A 15,606-nucleotide genomic window follows, 5' to 3' on the forward strand; every position below is an offset into this window, starting at 1 on the left:
CCAACTAAAAAGATCCCTTGGCAGAGGAAGGGAGAGGATATGAATGTGGGATGGTTTGGTTTGGTTTGGTTTGGTTTTCAAGACAGGGTTTCTCTGTAGCTTTGAAACCTGTCCTGTAACTTGTTCTACAGACCAGGCTGGCCTTGAACTCACAGAGATCTGCCTGCCTCGACCTCCAGAGTGCTGGAATTAAAGGTATGCACCACCACTGCCTGGTTGAAAATACCCCTTTTCAAAAAGAAGAAACAAAGGCCATCACAGCCAGCCTGCACTACAGAGTTATGACGTTCTTTATGTTAACTGTAGCACTTACCTCCAGAGTAACAAGTGCCTGGTTACCTATCATGAACACCTCCAGTGGGACTCCGGGAGGAAGAAAAACTCAAGTGGACAAGTTTCCAAGTAGTTCAAAATCAGAAAATATCATGACAGCTTTCTTTTTTTATTTTTTTTAAAGGTTATTTATTTTATGTATATGAGCGCTCTTATCTGCGTGTACAGTCTTATGTCAGAAGAGGGCATCAGATCCCACTCTAGATGGTTGTGAGCCACAGACAACCATAAAATTATTGTTGTGAATCATAATGTAAATATCTAATATGCAGGATATTTGATATGCAATCCCTTTGAAAGGGTCATGAACATCCCAAAAAGAGTCAGGACCCACAGTTGAGAACCATTGGTGTAGGGCATTTTCTTCAGTGATTGATGTAGGAAAGCCAGGTGTGTAGTAAGTATATGGTGCCATCCCAGGCTGCTAGTCCTGGGTTCTATGAGAAAGCAGGCTGAACAAGACAAGAAGTGAAACAAGAGACAGGAAGATCTTTGTGAATTTGACAACAGCCTGGTTTTAAGTAAACAAATGACTTGACAAATAGGAAGGAAGGAAGCTAACAGTCTTCGAGGATCACTCAGAAGTTATAGACAACCTCAGACAATTCTCTTATCAGACCTGTGGCTGTCTCTGAATTACTCATTAGTGTAAAAAAAGAAACCTAGGACACCTCTAGATAGAAGGACAGAGTACAATACTTGATATGAACAATGGTTAAGAATAATGAAAACAACTATAATTTAATATTTTGGTTATATCTTTCACCTAACTTACCACTGTTGCCTGACCAGGAAGTTCACTGATGAACTTTTCTTAAAAGTCTTATTAACAAAAACTCTTTCCAAAATTTTTTCACATTACAGAGCATTTTTTATTTCAGTTTTAGATTAGAAATGCCCAACTGCTGAAGTCTATGAAAACATTCCAAACTCCAAAAAAAGCCACAACCTGAAAAAATTCTGGCTCAAACCAGTGAAGGGAAGGCAGGCTCAATTTTTATTAATATACACTACTCTTTCTGCTACAACTCTTACTAACAGTAGCTTTAATATCCAAGTAGATAATCACACTTACATAGGTAACAAACATTTCAAAAGCGTGGTGATTTGAATGAAAATAGTCCCCATAGGCTAATAGGAAATGGCACTATTAGGAGGCATGGCCTTATTGGAGTAGGCATGGCCTTCTTAGAGGAAGTATCACTGATAGTGGACTTTGAGGTTTCAGATGTCCAAGCCAGGCCCAGAAGTTTACTTTCTCTTCTTGCTGCCTATGGTTTCAGATGTAGAACTCTTGACTATCTTTCCAGAACCAACCACGTCTGCCTACACACCATATTATCAATGGTCTATAAACCTCTGAACTGTAAGCCAGCACCAATTAAATGTTTTCCTTCATAAGAGTTACCATAGTAATGGTGTCTCTTCACAGCGATAGAAACCCTAAGATAAAAAGCTATTTTCCCAAAACTAGGCTCCAAATGCATCTAAACCTGCACCACATATGCAGCCATTCATACCTTCTACTATCCCATAAACCAAAGTCAGGAAACCTACTTAGATGTACCTTTAAAACATTCCAAAATCCAGACAGGTGGAGGTGGAGTACACCTTTAGTTCCAGAACTCTGGAGGGAGAGGTGGGTGGGTCTCTGTGAGTTCAAGGCCAGAGGGTCTACAGAGCTAGTTCTAGGACAGCCAGGAATACACAGAGAAACCCTGTCTTGGGAGAAAAAATAAATTCTAAAATCCAAACACTTTCTGACATTTTTAATACTACCATCTAATACGAGTCATGCAAAAATCCACACCTTTCATTAACAATTCCTGTATTTTGTCTCTCTTACTGTACCTTCTCAACAGAGCTCCTTTAAAAACCAAGTTGATCAGCAGGGCAGTGGTGGCACGGGCCTTTAATCTCAGCACAGCACTCAGAAGGCAGAGGCAGGCAGATCTCTGAGTTCAAGGCCAGCCTGGTCTAAAGAGTGAGTTCCAGGACAGCCAGAGCTACCCTGTCTCAAAACATACAAAAAAACCAACAATAGAAAGCCAAGTTTATCTAGTCACTCCCACAATGAAATATCCCCATTACCTAATTCTAAACAACTAATTTCAAAATGTTCCATTTTGTGGTAAGCTATTATAATTTTATTTTTAAACCCTAGCACACAGGCAAAGAAAATGTAAAGAAAAACAAAACTATTCCAATTTTAAAGATCCTTCTACATGTATGACAAGGGACGACTACAATGTGCTCTAGCACTTACAAACACAAAGCTTTCCCACTGAGCTATCTGAAATCCCGTCAGCAAATTTCTGCAGTCAAGATCACTGTGAACACAACTTGCATTCGGTGGGCTGACAAACTCCGGTTCCCACTAAGCATATCATGCCCTGTAATAATGGGAGAAACTGAAAATAGAAGTAATTTACTATTCAAACAAGTATAAAAAGAAGAATGCACTATTTGCTCACTTCATTTTATCCCTATTGGCTGAAATTTTTCATGTAAAAACAAACACAATTTGAGCATTGGGGAGACCACCGGATTAGAAGAATGCTTCCCATGGAAGCATAAGGATCCAAGTGAGGTTCCCAGAATTCATGTAATTAGCTGAGTCAGCAAGTCCAGATCAGTGAGAAGCTGTCTCAAAAGACAAGGGTGCTGGGCATGGTAGGGCACGCCTTTAATCCCAGCACTCAGGAAGCAGAAGCAGGCTGATCTTTGTGAGCCTGAGGCCAGCCTGGTCTACAGAGCAAGTACTAGGATACCCAGGGCTACACAGAGAAACCAGGAGGGGAAAGGAGGGAGATGGGAGGAAAGGGGATAGGGAAAAGAAGGGGAAGAAAGGGAAGGGGAGGGGGAAGGAAAACAAGGGCGTGGGAAGGGGAAGGGCAAAGGAGGGAAGAGGAAAGGAAGAGAGGACCAAGGGGAGAAGGAAAAGAGGAACAGAAGAGAAAGGAATGGGAAAGGAAAGGAGGAAAGGGAGTAGAGGGGAAGAACAGGGTGGGAGGAGGGGAAAGAAAAATAAATTATGGGTAGAAGCTGGGCACTCAGGAGGCAAGGGCTGCAGGGTCCATGTGAGTTCAAAGCCTGCCTGTCTACACAGTGAGACCCTATCTTTTAAATAAATATATATGCTTAAATTTTTAATATGTATGGCTAGTTTGTATACGCGCATGCGCGCACACACACACACACACGGGTAGGATTGTGTATATATAAATAACAGTACAATTACTTGAATTTTCTAATAACATCCAATAGTTTGTAGTGCAAATAAGAAACATGTTATCTCCTCTAATTTACTAAAGAATAGGCAACCTGAAGTTTGAAAACAAAACTTTTCTTCAGTAGATTCTCTCAATTAAAAAGAAATAGGCTGGAGATTCAGCTCAATGGTACAGCACTTGTCTAGCATGCATTAGGCCCTAGGTTGAATCTCTAAAACCATAAAATAATGATAATTATAATAATGTATATTAATTTGATAATACAGCCCTTGATCTAACATGTGCAAGGCCATATGTCTAATACCCAATGCCATAAAAATATGTTCATTTTTTACCAACATGACAGAAGGAAGGAAGGAAGGAAGGAAGGAAGGAAGGAAGGAAGGAAGGATATAAGCAAGCAAGCAAACATTTATGATTGAAAGTAACACTCAAAAGTCTAACTATTGCTGCCTGGGGGCCAGAATCCTCAGCATCAGTGTTTACTAGACTTTTCTATCTGAGGGAGTTGGAGAAAAAGGCACACTCTCTCTTGAGGGTATCCTTCTTCTTTAGTCCTCATTCTGTATTCTAAATTCTCGTTCCTTATCTCTATCCAGAAATGTCCCTTCTGTCTCTCTAGATGTTTTCCTTCTCCTTCTAACTCTCTTGTTGTTATTCTCCTAATTCTCACATACTTGATGCTTTTGTTCTAACTCCCTCATTCATTATATTTTCCTCCTAACCCACTTTAACTCTCTCTAACTCTATTCTTCCCCTTACAGTTTTATATAACCCAGCAAATCTTTCAAGCAATATAAAAATTACAGTGTGGTTACATTCTGTTTTTCAAGTGAATGAGTATCTGTTGTTGCTTCTGCTACCTTCACCTATGAGACAGGGTCTCATACAGACCAGGATAGCCTCGAATTCCCTATGTTGACCCAAGTGATCTTTGGATTCCTGATCCTCATGCTTCCACCTCCCGGTGGTTTATACAATGCTGGGATTAAATCAACTACTCTTAAAACGTTCAACTGCCAAGGAAGCTTACAGGCACTTCTCAAATATGTTAGCCAAAATTCAGAATTCACAGCCTAGAATCTACAAAAATATTATCACTTTTAACCTCAAACATTTTTATAAACCCTAACATGTAAAAATCTGAACTAACTAGATTTGGATTAAAACATTATAGGAAACAAAACAAAAACCAGCCAAATAGAATGTTTAATTCATTACAAGAACATGTAGCCTGGTATGACTGAACACAACTTTAATACCTATCCTGGGAAGGCAGAAGCAGGTGGATCTCAATGAATTGAAGACTAGCCTACTCTACATAAAATGTCCCAGGCCAGCCTGGGCTAAACAGCCAGACTTCATCTCAAAACAAAACAAAACAAAATAGGGAAAACCATCCAAAAAGAGCCAAAGAGGTCTGAAATATATTATTGAGTTGCAATGCTTTGTATACACAGTAATAAAGATTTTCTTAAAATTCCATAGCCAACATCAATATCTTCAGTCAAGACACCGAGAGAGAATCATAGTTTAGTTTTGGAGTTTGCTGAATAGCAGTAACAGGCAAAGTTTGTTACAGCTAGCTCCAAGTTTCCAAAACCAAATATGGCATGTAATTTACTACTTGTCCAACAGATGTCCTCACTCATCTATCAAAGGAAAGGGACAGTACAGCACAAAATAGCAAGTCAAACAACAAAAACTGTAGTACTTCATCAAAATTTTAGTTTTAACTTAGGTGGAGTATACAGAATCATGTTCATAAATGAAACAGAAAATTGTAATTAGTAATACCACAAATGTAATTTTACTGCTGTCATTTACTAAGTCTGAGAAGCCGGTGGATGGCAGGCATGTCACACACTCTCAGGTGTGCTGAGTGAAGTGAGAGCTCAGAAAGCACTCTTCACCCAAGAGCCAACCCTCCAGTTCAAGTCTGAGGGTCTTAGAAGGGCACCAACAGTACAAATTTACCTCCATTTGATCTGCAAGATCAAATACACACTAAGGGCTTAACTAGTAACTGCTGAATAAGGGAATAAATAAGAAGGACAAAGTAGGAGCAAGCACCTCTAGTCTCTCACTGCTTTAGAGACTAATCTGGGTAAGGTCGGGGTGCACGTTAAAATCTGTGCTCACATCATCACTTCATCTGTGTTAATTATATCCTCTAATATACATATCTTATTTACTAATATTCTTGCTATAGCAGTGAATCTTTCATTCAAAGACTATATCGAATAAAATTTTTGTTTACATTCTCTTATAATGTCTCTTTTTAAGTAGTTCTTTACTTCACTTAAAACTTAATTTTACAAAACTAGACATTTTCTAAATGACAGTCATTATCCCAAAATATCATCTACTTAACAGAGCATTATTTCTAGATTCTATTCTGTTTTCCTTGATCAGACTGGCCTTGAACTTTAAATTCTGTCACTGTCTCCTAAGTCCTGATATTACAGATATATACCACCAGTGGATTAAAAATACATGTGTCATGATCTACCTACATAAGTCTCTCCCAGTATAGATACACTAAGAAATATTAGTTTCTGCAATAATGAAAACAAGTCCCATCTTTTCCATTACAGATAATATTTATTCCATTCCCTCATCTAATTGAGATAAATAGACAAAACTTCAAGAACACTGTTTGCCTTAGTTAGGGTTTCTATTGCTGTGAAGAGACACTATGACCATGCAACTCTTATTAAGGAAAACATTTAATTGGGGACTGGCTTACAGTTTCAGAGGTTCAGCCCATTATCATCATGGCGGGAGCATAGCATCATGCAAACAGACATGGTGCTGGAGGAACAGCAGAGAGTCCTACATCTCACAGGCAACAGAAAACTGACTGACTCACTGGGCAATATCCAGAGTATAGGAAATCTCAAACCCTGCCCCTACAGTGACACACTTCCTCCAACAAGGCCATACCTCCTAACAGGCCACCCCCTATGAGATTATGGGGGCCATTACATTCAAACTACCACACTATTAAACACCACTCAGCACAACCATCTGCACCTCTTGCTAGCTTCAATGTCATTAGTAAGAACGCTTTCTAATATACATTCACTGTACTGTTACTTTACCAGACTATAAAACTATCATTCAGTTCTTAATTTATTAAGCATTTATTTGGTCTGGTGGTAAATTTTATCTCACATCCTTGGGGCTTTGGGGGGGGGGGGGGGGGGAGTCCAAGGACAGCCAAGGCTACTTAGTAAGAGTCTGTCTACAAAAGGAAAAGTGATTTGGATATTCTGACTCACACACTCAGATCCTAAATTCTCAACAAAATAGTTTCAGGGGATGGGTTCTTTGCTTAGTAATTAGTTCTTAAGGACAATCTCATTCCTTACTAAAAGGACCCTAGAGGACTCTCTTGCTCTTTCCTACCATCTGACACAGCAGGAAGAGTGCCGTCCAAAAGCTAAGAAGTGGGTCCTCACCGGACACTGGTGCCCTGGTCTTGGAATCCCAATGTCCAGAATTATGAGAAACAAGCATCTACAGTATTTTTGTTACACTAACCTAAACAAAGACAGAAAATATATATACTTGGTGTAAAACAAGTGAGCATGGAAGAAACACACATGTATGATTTCAGTAATGTGATCATTGCTACTGCAAGTACATACAACACTATATATGGAGACTTCACTGCAGAACAGACTTGTGAGCTAACTTTTGAAGTAACATTGACTGCCCACGGGAAGCCCTACCCAATTTTGAGGAGGGGGTGGGGATTGGGAGGAAGGTGGGGAGAACATGAGGAGGGGACAAAATGGGAAGTGGGATTGGATGTAAAATAAGAAAAGATTGTTTTAAAATTTAAAAAAGATTTTTAAAAAAGAAAGAAAACAAATAATAAGCATTTCCATAGCCACTGTGTCCACTGGCCCTCAAGCAATTTTAAGTAGCATGACTATAATTCCTGTAAGATATTAAGCTATAAATGGCAGGTTGAACTGTTTGGTGGTATATGTACAAGGAGATATATTTTCCCATATCATGTAAATAACTTATTTATACAATTTATCTTTTTAAAAGTCTAGAACTCAGGTTTTTCCAGTATTTTTTAGCTGAATATATTTCTAATTTTCACAGCCCCCAAAAATTGTGGCTTCCCATAGTCCTTAGCTATCTGGCATTTATTAATTCCTAAACTACTGGAATAGACTGAAATATTTAGAAAGAGCAAAAATGTAATATTCCAAAAGCAGGAAATTATGATTATAAAAAAGATATCACCAAATGTATATTTGATCCATAATTTTTCCCTATATACACCTACCATTTTTACTTTTAAAGAGCTTCACAGTTTTTTTTTTTAGTTTTGTTTTTGCAATATAAGGTTTCTCTGTGTGGCCCTGGCTATCCTGGAGCCCACTCTGTGGACCAGACTGGCCTCACAGATCTGCCTGCCTCTGTCTCCCAAGTACTGGGATTAAAGACATGCTCTACAATGCCCAATTGAATTTGTTTGTTTTTTAATTTCCTTCTCTCAAATCATGTTAAAAGAAGATTGATTATTCAGACTCAGGTCTATATAGGGATTAAAAGCATGTACCACCACACCCAGCAGCTTCATAGTTTTTGCTACTGTTGTTGCTAAATTTCTTGGGTGATTTTGTTTGTTTGAGACATTCTCTCAATTAGAAGCCAAGCTGGCTTCTAATTCACAGAGATCCACCTGCCTCTGTCTCTCAAATGCTGGGATTAAAGGCTTGCTCTACCATGCCCCGTTGTATGGTCATGTCTTGCTTGTACAAATAAAGCTGTCTGGAGGTCAGAAAATGGAGCTTGCCACTAGCTAACCATAGATGTCTGGAGGACTGTACAGGCAGACAGGAAGGAGATGGCTAGATAGAGAGAGGATATAAGCAGGGAGAAACAGGAACTTGCTCTCCTACTGATAAGCTAAGGTGTGGCTATGGCTTGTTCCTTCTCTGTGATCTCTCAGCAATTTCCTCTATATCTGACTCTGAGTTTTTAGTAATTAGACCAATTAAGAACTCCTTTTACACAATTGAGTATGTTTGCTTTTTTTCAAAAAAAATTTTTTCAAAAACAAAATTTCAAAAAAAAAATAATTTCCTTCTTCCCAAATCATGTTAAAAAGGGATTATTCAGACTCATCCTAACAATTTGAGGATTCCACACTCCTCTCCCCCATGTACAAAATGCACAAGCTAGATGGTTATGGTAGTATGTGTCATGAATCCCAGGGGAGCTAAAAAGAATTTTATGTCTAACCAGAAATCCTGGCTAGTTTTATGTCAACTTGACACAGGCTAGAGTCATTCTGGAAAAAAGGAACCCCAACTGAGAAAATGCCCCACCAGATTGGCCTGTGGGCAAGGCTGTAGTGTATTTTCTTAATCAGTGATAAATGTAGGAGGGCCTAGCCCATTGTGGGTGGTGCTATCCCTGGGATGTTGGTCTGCGGGTACTCAAGAAAATAGGCTGAGCAAGCCGTAAGGAACAAACTAGTGAGCAGGACCCCTCCATGTCCTCTGCTTCAGCCCCTGCCTCTAGGTTCCTGCCCTGCTTGAGTTCCTGTCCTGGCTTCCCTCAGTGACTATGATAAAAAAAAAAAAAAAAAACTAAGTAAAATGAACCCTTTTCTCCCCAAGTGCCTTTGGTCATGGTATTTTATCATAGCAATAGAAACCCTAAAATCTACTGCAGCTTTAAAATTGGCTCCAGGTAAGATGAATTCTTTCTTTACACTTTTGTAAAATGACTGCCTCAGAAAGTGAGGTCTAATCACAGAGCCAGCTTAAGTCTGTTTCCTCTAAAACAGTGTGTCTCTACATCACTCCTTCGGTCTAAACCTCCATGGCAAATGATTTTTGTATCTTTCACAACAAGGCAGATGTTTGCGGGAAAATAACAGGCAACATTTATTACTGCTTCAGCTTCACCAGCGTAGGTGAACTGAGGTAACAGTGTACTGTCTTTTACTAGTATTTTTTAATTGAGCAGTGATAGTTGCTACCCTGACTCTGGTTTTGCTGTTCTGTGTCTATGAACAAACAGAGAGGCAAGTAACAAATTACAACAATCCTGTATCCTTCCTGTGACTCAGGAGCCCCCAGGAGTCACATCGAGGGTGACAGGAGTGGAGAAGTTATTGAGTGACATATATGCCAGATGATGTCATTCCATTCAAGAGGAAAGAAATCAGTGAAGCACTAAAATACAAAAGATGAAATTACTAGCCAGCAGCACAACATAAATTTATCTAGGTCAAGATTCAGATTAATAAGGGGAAAAAAGACAATCAGGAAATCCTAACTGAGAAGGCAGCACTCACCTCTCGCAACATATTATTCTCTTTTTCCTTTTGCTCCAGAAGGCTTTCTAGGTGATGAACGTGCATCTCTGCCTCTGCCAGCCGCCTTGTCCTTTCGTGGTCTTCCTCCGTGGCTTTAGCAGAAAGCCCTTTGCTCTGCAACATCTCCAGAAGCTTCTTAATGGACTCATCCCGAGCACTTAGGGTTTGCTTCTGCGTTTCAATTCGCAACTCCATTTCCTCCAGGGTCTTCCGCAAGAGGAACAGCTCTTTGGCTTGCCGCTCATGCTCGGTGTGCAGCCTCTGGAAGTTCTCCTCTGTCAGCTCTGCCACACAAGGCTCTCCAGTCCTACTGCTGCTGTCTTGCTGAAACAGCTGGTTCAGGTCCCTCTGAATCCGCAGCTCATCCTGGAGAGCCTGGATTGTCATCTGCATGTGCTGGGAAGATCACAAAAAAAAACACCCAAAATCAGCTTTCCCCTCAATTAGCAAAGATGGAGCAGCCTGCAAGCAGCTAAAAATAGCTGTAAGGGTTCTCAGGAATCTGCATTCAGCAAATTAGGATTCACCTTATTCTCTTATAATTCAAATTTTAAAATTATGGTAATAATCCACAATTATCAGTAGTTTAATTTATGCTTATTCCTACCAGGAAAATCAGCATGGCAGTGCTTTTCTTTTATAAGCCACAATAAAATCTAGACATCTCAAAATTTAGCAGAAGTTATCTTAAAGGGAGAGGGAAGACTATATCAGCAGGAATAAAAACAAAATTTATTTTAAAACACAAAAATCTATCAAAACACAAGATGATTTTTAATTACTACAAACATTAATTAGCATGTACTAGTATGTAATAAGTGCTTATATATAACTTTTTAATTTTATAATTTAATCTTCGCTATCATACATACATATACAGGAACTCATGAATGTACACACAAACACCAAAAACAGGCATAATAGTAAATGCCTACAATACACAACATTTGGAAGACTGAGGCAGGAGTATCTCAAGTTTGAGGCCAAAGTGACACATGTTGATCAAAAAGTAAAACTACTTAACATAAACTGTATCTTCACAAAGATCTGAAGACTCTACAATGCTGCTGTTGACTGCGGGCTCAATGCTGTACTACATCTATCTCTACAGCTTATTCATCTTGCTTCACTGAAAACTTATGGACACTCTCCACATTGCCTTTTTCCAATCCCTGGTGAAGTAACATATTCTTTGATTCTGTGAACGGAATGCTTTGGTACATCAACCCATGCGCCATTCTTTTCAATCTTACTGACAAGTGACGGTTAGTGTTAACTGTCAGCTTGAAGTGACCTGGGATCCTCTAGGAGACGAGATACCAGGCATACTGGTGAAGGACTATCGACGTTAACTGAGGTGAAAAGATCCACACCACAATGAATAAGGAGCACAGTTCCCTGAGCTTCAATTCTAGACTATACAAAAAGGAGACCAGCACAAACATGTATCTCTCTCTGCTTTCCAACTGTGGGGACAACCTGAGCAGCTATTTCAAGTAAGTTCCCGCTGCCTAGCCTACCCTCCCCTTTTGCTACTGTTGGGGTTTTTAGCAACAGAAAAGTAACTATGTTATGAGTCTTCTAGTAGGGAGGTGATTCTTTATGTAATATTAGCAAAATAAATTTTCACTTTTCCTGTATGCCACAAATCTTTCTAATTTTGTTATTTTTCAGTTAGCACTACTTATGATTTTTATAACATTTTTACTTACTCTGTGTGTGAAAGAAAGAGGGGGCAGGGGAAGAGAACACGAGCATGTATGTGTGCATGACCCATGGTACAAGCTCGGAGGTCAGAGGACAACTTTCAAGAGTTGGTTCTCTCCTACCACGTGGATCTGGAAATCAAACTCAGCACCATCAATGCTTGGGAGCAGGCACCTGTACTCACTGAGCTGTCTCATCAGATCACTTATGACAACTTTTAGAGAGATTTTTATATGTGTGCATGTATGTGTCTGTGCATGCACGCATGTGTGTGTGTGTGTGTGTGTGTGTGTTTACAGTACTAGGGATCTAACCCAGGGTCTTGCTCATATTAGGCCAGTATTCTACCACCTAGCTATGTCCTGGCTCCAGACTGAATGTGCGTTGTCTGGTTGTTTGGTTGCTTTTTCATATAAAGACAAGATAGTCTTTTTAGTCTTTTGATTTTGATATTATTTTCTTAGCAAGCAGTAAATTTTTATTTCCGGTAAAATAAAACTACTGACTCCCAGATAGTCAGTGGTAGTGCATGCTTTTAATTCCAGCACTCAAGAGGCAAAGGCGGTGGGATTTCAATGAGTTTGAGGCCAGCCTGGTCTACAAAGTAAATTCCTCAAAAAAAAAAAAAAAAACAAAAGACCAAATAAACAAAATCCTACAGACTCCCCCAACCCCAGCAAAAAAAAACAACAAAAAAAAAAAACACCTGTTGCCAACTGTCTTTTATTAGAAGAGGCGAAAGAGCCCAAAATTGGACAAGTGTCAGAAGAATCCACCTTAAAATAACTAGGGCATCTGCTATCACCACCAAGCCAACCAGTGTGGTAAGACAAATAAATAAAAGCTATACAAAGTAAAAATGAAGAAACAAAGCCCTACACAGAGATTTATGAGGAAAATGTGAGAAATTATGAACAAAACACCCACATAATTAAGCATAAAACCAGACTAGTGAATATAAGATCATTTAAAGGGGCTGGAGAGATGACTCAGTAGTAAAGAACATGTATTGTCTGTGCACATGTCCACACAAAAGTACATACTCTACACATGATTCAAAATAAAATGTAAAAACATCACATAGAAATGTCACATTTCCATACATAGGTACAATTTTTAAAAAAAATATCTATTTTTACAGTAACTTTTTTTTAATTAATTTAAAAAAATAACAGTTTTCCTTAGTGCATCCCTTAGTTTGGGTTGATTCTCCTGCCCTGTCCCAATCCACTCCCTCACCCCGCATCCTTCTGTAACAGTGTTCCCTGGCTTCCTCTTTCATAGAACATTTGCTCTACTTCACTCCACACTCCTTCCTGACAGATTCTTCTTTTCTCATCCCATGGACCAGTCCCTTCTAATTCCCTGTCTCCCCCACACCTCCATCCATCTACATGCCTACATTTAACAAATAGAAGCCAGGCTCAGCAGATGAAAGAGAACACATGGTATTTCTTTCTGGGCCTAGATTAGCTCACTTAATCTATATTTCTAGTTTTGTCAACTTCCCTGAAAATTTCATTTTTCTTTACAATGAATAAAAAAAAATGTTATTGAACACACAGGTGTACCATATTTTCTTTATTTATTTATCACTAGACATCTAAGCTGAATCCATTTCCTTGTAACTGTAAATAAACAGAGCATAAATAAATATGGATGTCACGTCTTTGGGTATGTGGGCAAAAGTGGTGGAGTAAGGTCACATGATAGTTCTACTTTTAGTTTTCTGGGAAGCCTCCACACTTACTTCCACATGACCACACCAATTTTCACTCCCAACAGTAAGTAACAATTCCATTTGCCCCACATTGTCAGATTTATTGTAATTTGTTTTCTTGATAGTAGTTATTCTGAGTGGGGTAAGATGGAATCCCAAAGCACTTATAATTTGCATTTCCCTAAAGGCAAAAGATGGTGGGCACTTTCAAAAATATTTATTGGTCAAGTAACCAATAACTTCTGCATTTCTTCTTTTAAGAACTATCCAATTATTAGCTCGTTTGCTGATTGGTAGTTGGGAATCTATACCTCTTTATATATTCTAATTATTACCCCTTGCTTACAGTATAGCTGGTAAAGGTTTTCTCTGTTTTGTGGGCTGTTTGCTCTGTTAACCGGATTTTTGTTTTTGTTTTCCACTGTGATAAACTTTATAATTTCATTGGTCAACTCTTGGGGGTTACTTCTTTTGCTACTTCTTTTGTCCTATATTCAGAAAATTCTTGCTTATGACTCTACCCCAAAGTGTTTATCTTCCTGAATCAGTAGCACCATTTCCTGTTTGAATTTTTTGTTGGTATTTTTTTGTTTGTTTGTTTGTTTTTCGGTTTTTTTGGTTTTTTGTTTTTGTTTTGTTTTGTTTCCTGAAAGGGGGTCTCATTGTGTTCCTCTGGCCAGACTGGAACTCTCTATGTAGACAAGGCTGGTCTCAAACTCATTGAGATCCACCTGCCTCCGTCTTCTCAGGACTGAGATTAAAGGTGTGCACCTCCATGCCCCGACCATCTCAGGTTTTAAATTAGACCCTTGATCTCATTTGAATTTATTTTTATACAGTGAGAGATGATTATACAGTGAAAAATATCTAATTTCATTCTTCTGCATGTTGCAAGCAGCCTATGTTAAAGCAGGTTGTCTTTAAAGTTGTAATTGAGAGAAGAGAAGGCTCTGGAGAACAAGAAACTGGCCACAGCTGGAGCCATGCCTTTCCTGCCATGAACATCTCAAACCATGAACCAAAAGAAGCCCTCCTCTCTTAAGGTGCTTCTTGACACTTGGTCACAACAACAAGAAAAGGAATGAATACAACTATCTTAACTTCTTATGATCAGGATGAAGTGTTTTAATATGTGATGAACATTTAAGTATTGTCTTAGGATTTCTATAGCTATAACAAAACACAAAGAATAAAAGCAACTTAGGAAGGAAAGGGTTTATTTTAGCTTACAGTTCCACATCACAGTACACCACTGAGGGTGGTAAGAGCAGGAACTCAAACACAGGAGGAACCTGGAGGCAGCAGCCGATGAACAGGCCATGGAAGGATGATGCTTACTGGCTTGCTCCTCATGCTCAGCCTGCTTTTTTATAGCAGCCAGGAAAACCAGGCCAGGGATGGTACTGCCTACCGTGAACTAGGTCTTCCCACATCAATTAAGAGAAAGCATAACAGGCTTGACCTAAGGCAAACTTGTGAAGACATTTTCTCAATTGAGATTCCCTCTTCCAAAATGACTCTAGCTTATATCAAGTCACATAAAACTAGCCAGCACACATATCTTGTAAAATACTAAATAATATATTTATGTTACAAAAGAATAAACACATTCTTGGAGATCAAAACAGTAACAATTGTAGCTTTTATATAGAAAAGCACAAATTTTTCTGGAAAATAAGACACTGTCATAAATATCTGGACACAATTTGTCAATAACCTCAATGACAAACATAAAACAAGGTATGTCTTTGGAAATGAGGGAAGAGGTTCAGTACGTAAGCGTACTTGCTGTGTAAGCAAGAGGACTGAGAAAATCCCTAGCACCCTATAAAAACTGGACATGGCAGCATATGACTGTAACCCCAGCAGCGGAACAGGAAAGGAGGCAAGAAGCAGATCCTAGGAGGTGACTCAATGACAGTCCGGATCACAGGCCAATATGGCAGAAAGTGATAAAGGCAGACACCCAACACCCTCCTTTGGCTTCCACATGTATGAGCACAGGCACACACAATTGTACATTCACACACACACACACACACACACACACACACACACACACACACACAAGTGCATAAGTAAAACTCTTATGTAAAAACATCTACATAGTTTTTTTGTTTTCTTTTTAAAGACTATTTATTTTATATTTAATTATGTGCCTCTGTATCTGTGTGTATGTTTGTACATGTGTATGAAGGTGACCTCAGAAGACAAAAGAGGGCAGCATACCCACCTGGAGCTGGAATTGCATACAAGTG

General features: G+C 39.0%; 1 protein-coding gene across 8 annotated transcripts in view; it reads right to left on the reverse strand.

Moving 5' to 3' along the window:
- The window catches only part of Erc1 (ELKS/RAB6-interacting/CAST family member 1), a 273,287-nt gene that overhangs the window by 219,699 nt on the left and 37,982 nt on the right, over nucleotides 1–15,606 (reverse strand). For all 8 annotated transcript variants that reach the window (XM_051203830.1, XM_051203828.1, XM_051203831.1 and 5 more), the window contains exon 3: nucleotides 9,901–10,317. In XM_051203830.1, the coding sequence (XP_051059787.1) occupies nucleotides 9,901–10,317 (417 nt within the window). The remainder of the gene's footprint in view (nucleotides 1–9,900; nucleotides 10,318–15,606) is intronic.

This window comes from Phodopus roborovskii, unplaced genomic scaffold (genome assembly GCF_943737965.1).
Source record: "Phodopus roborovskii unplaced genomic scaffold, PHOROB, whole genome shotgun sequence".
NCBI classification, from domain to species: domain Eukaryota; kingdom Metazoa; phylum Chordata; class Mammalia; order Rodentia; family Cricetidae; genus Phodopus; species Phodopus roborovskii.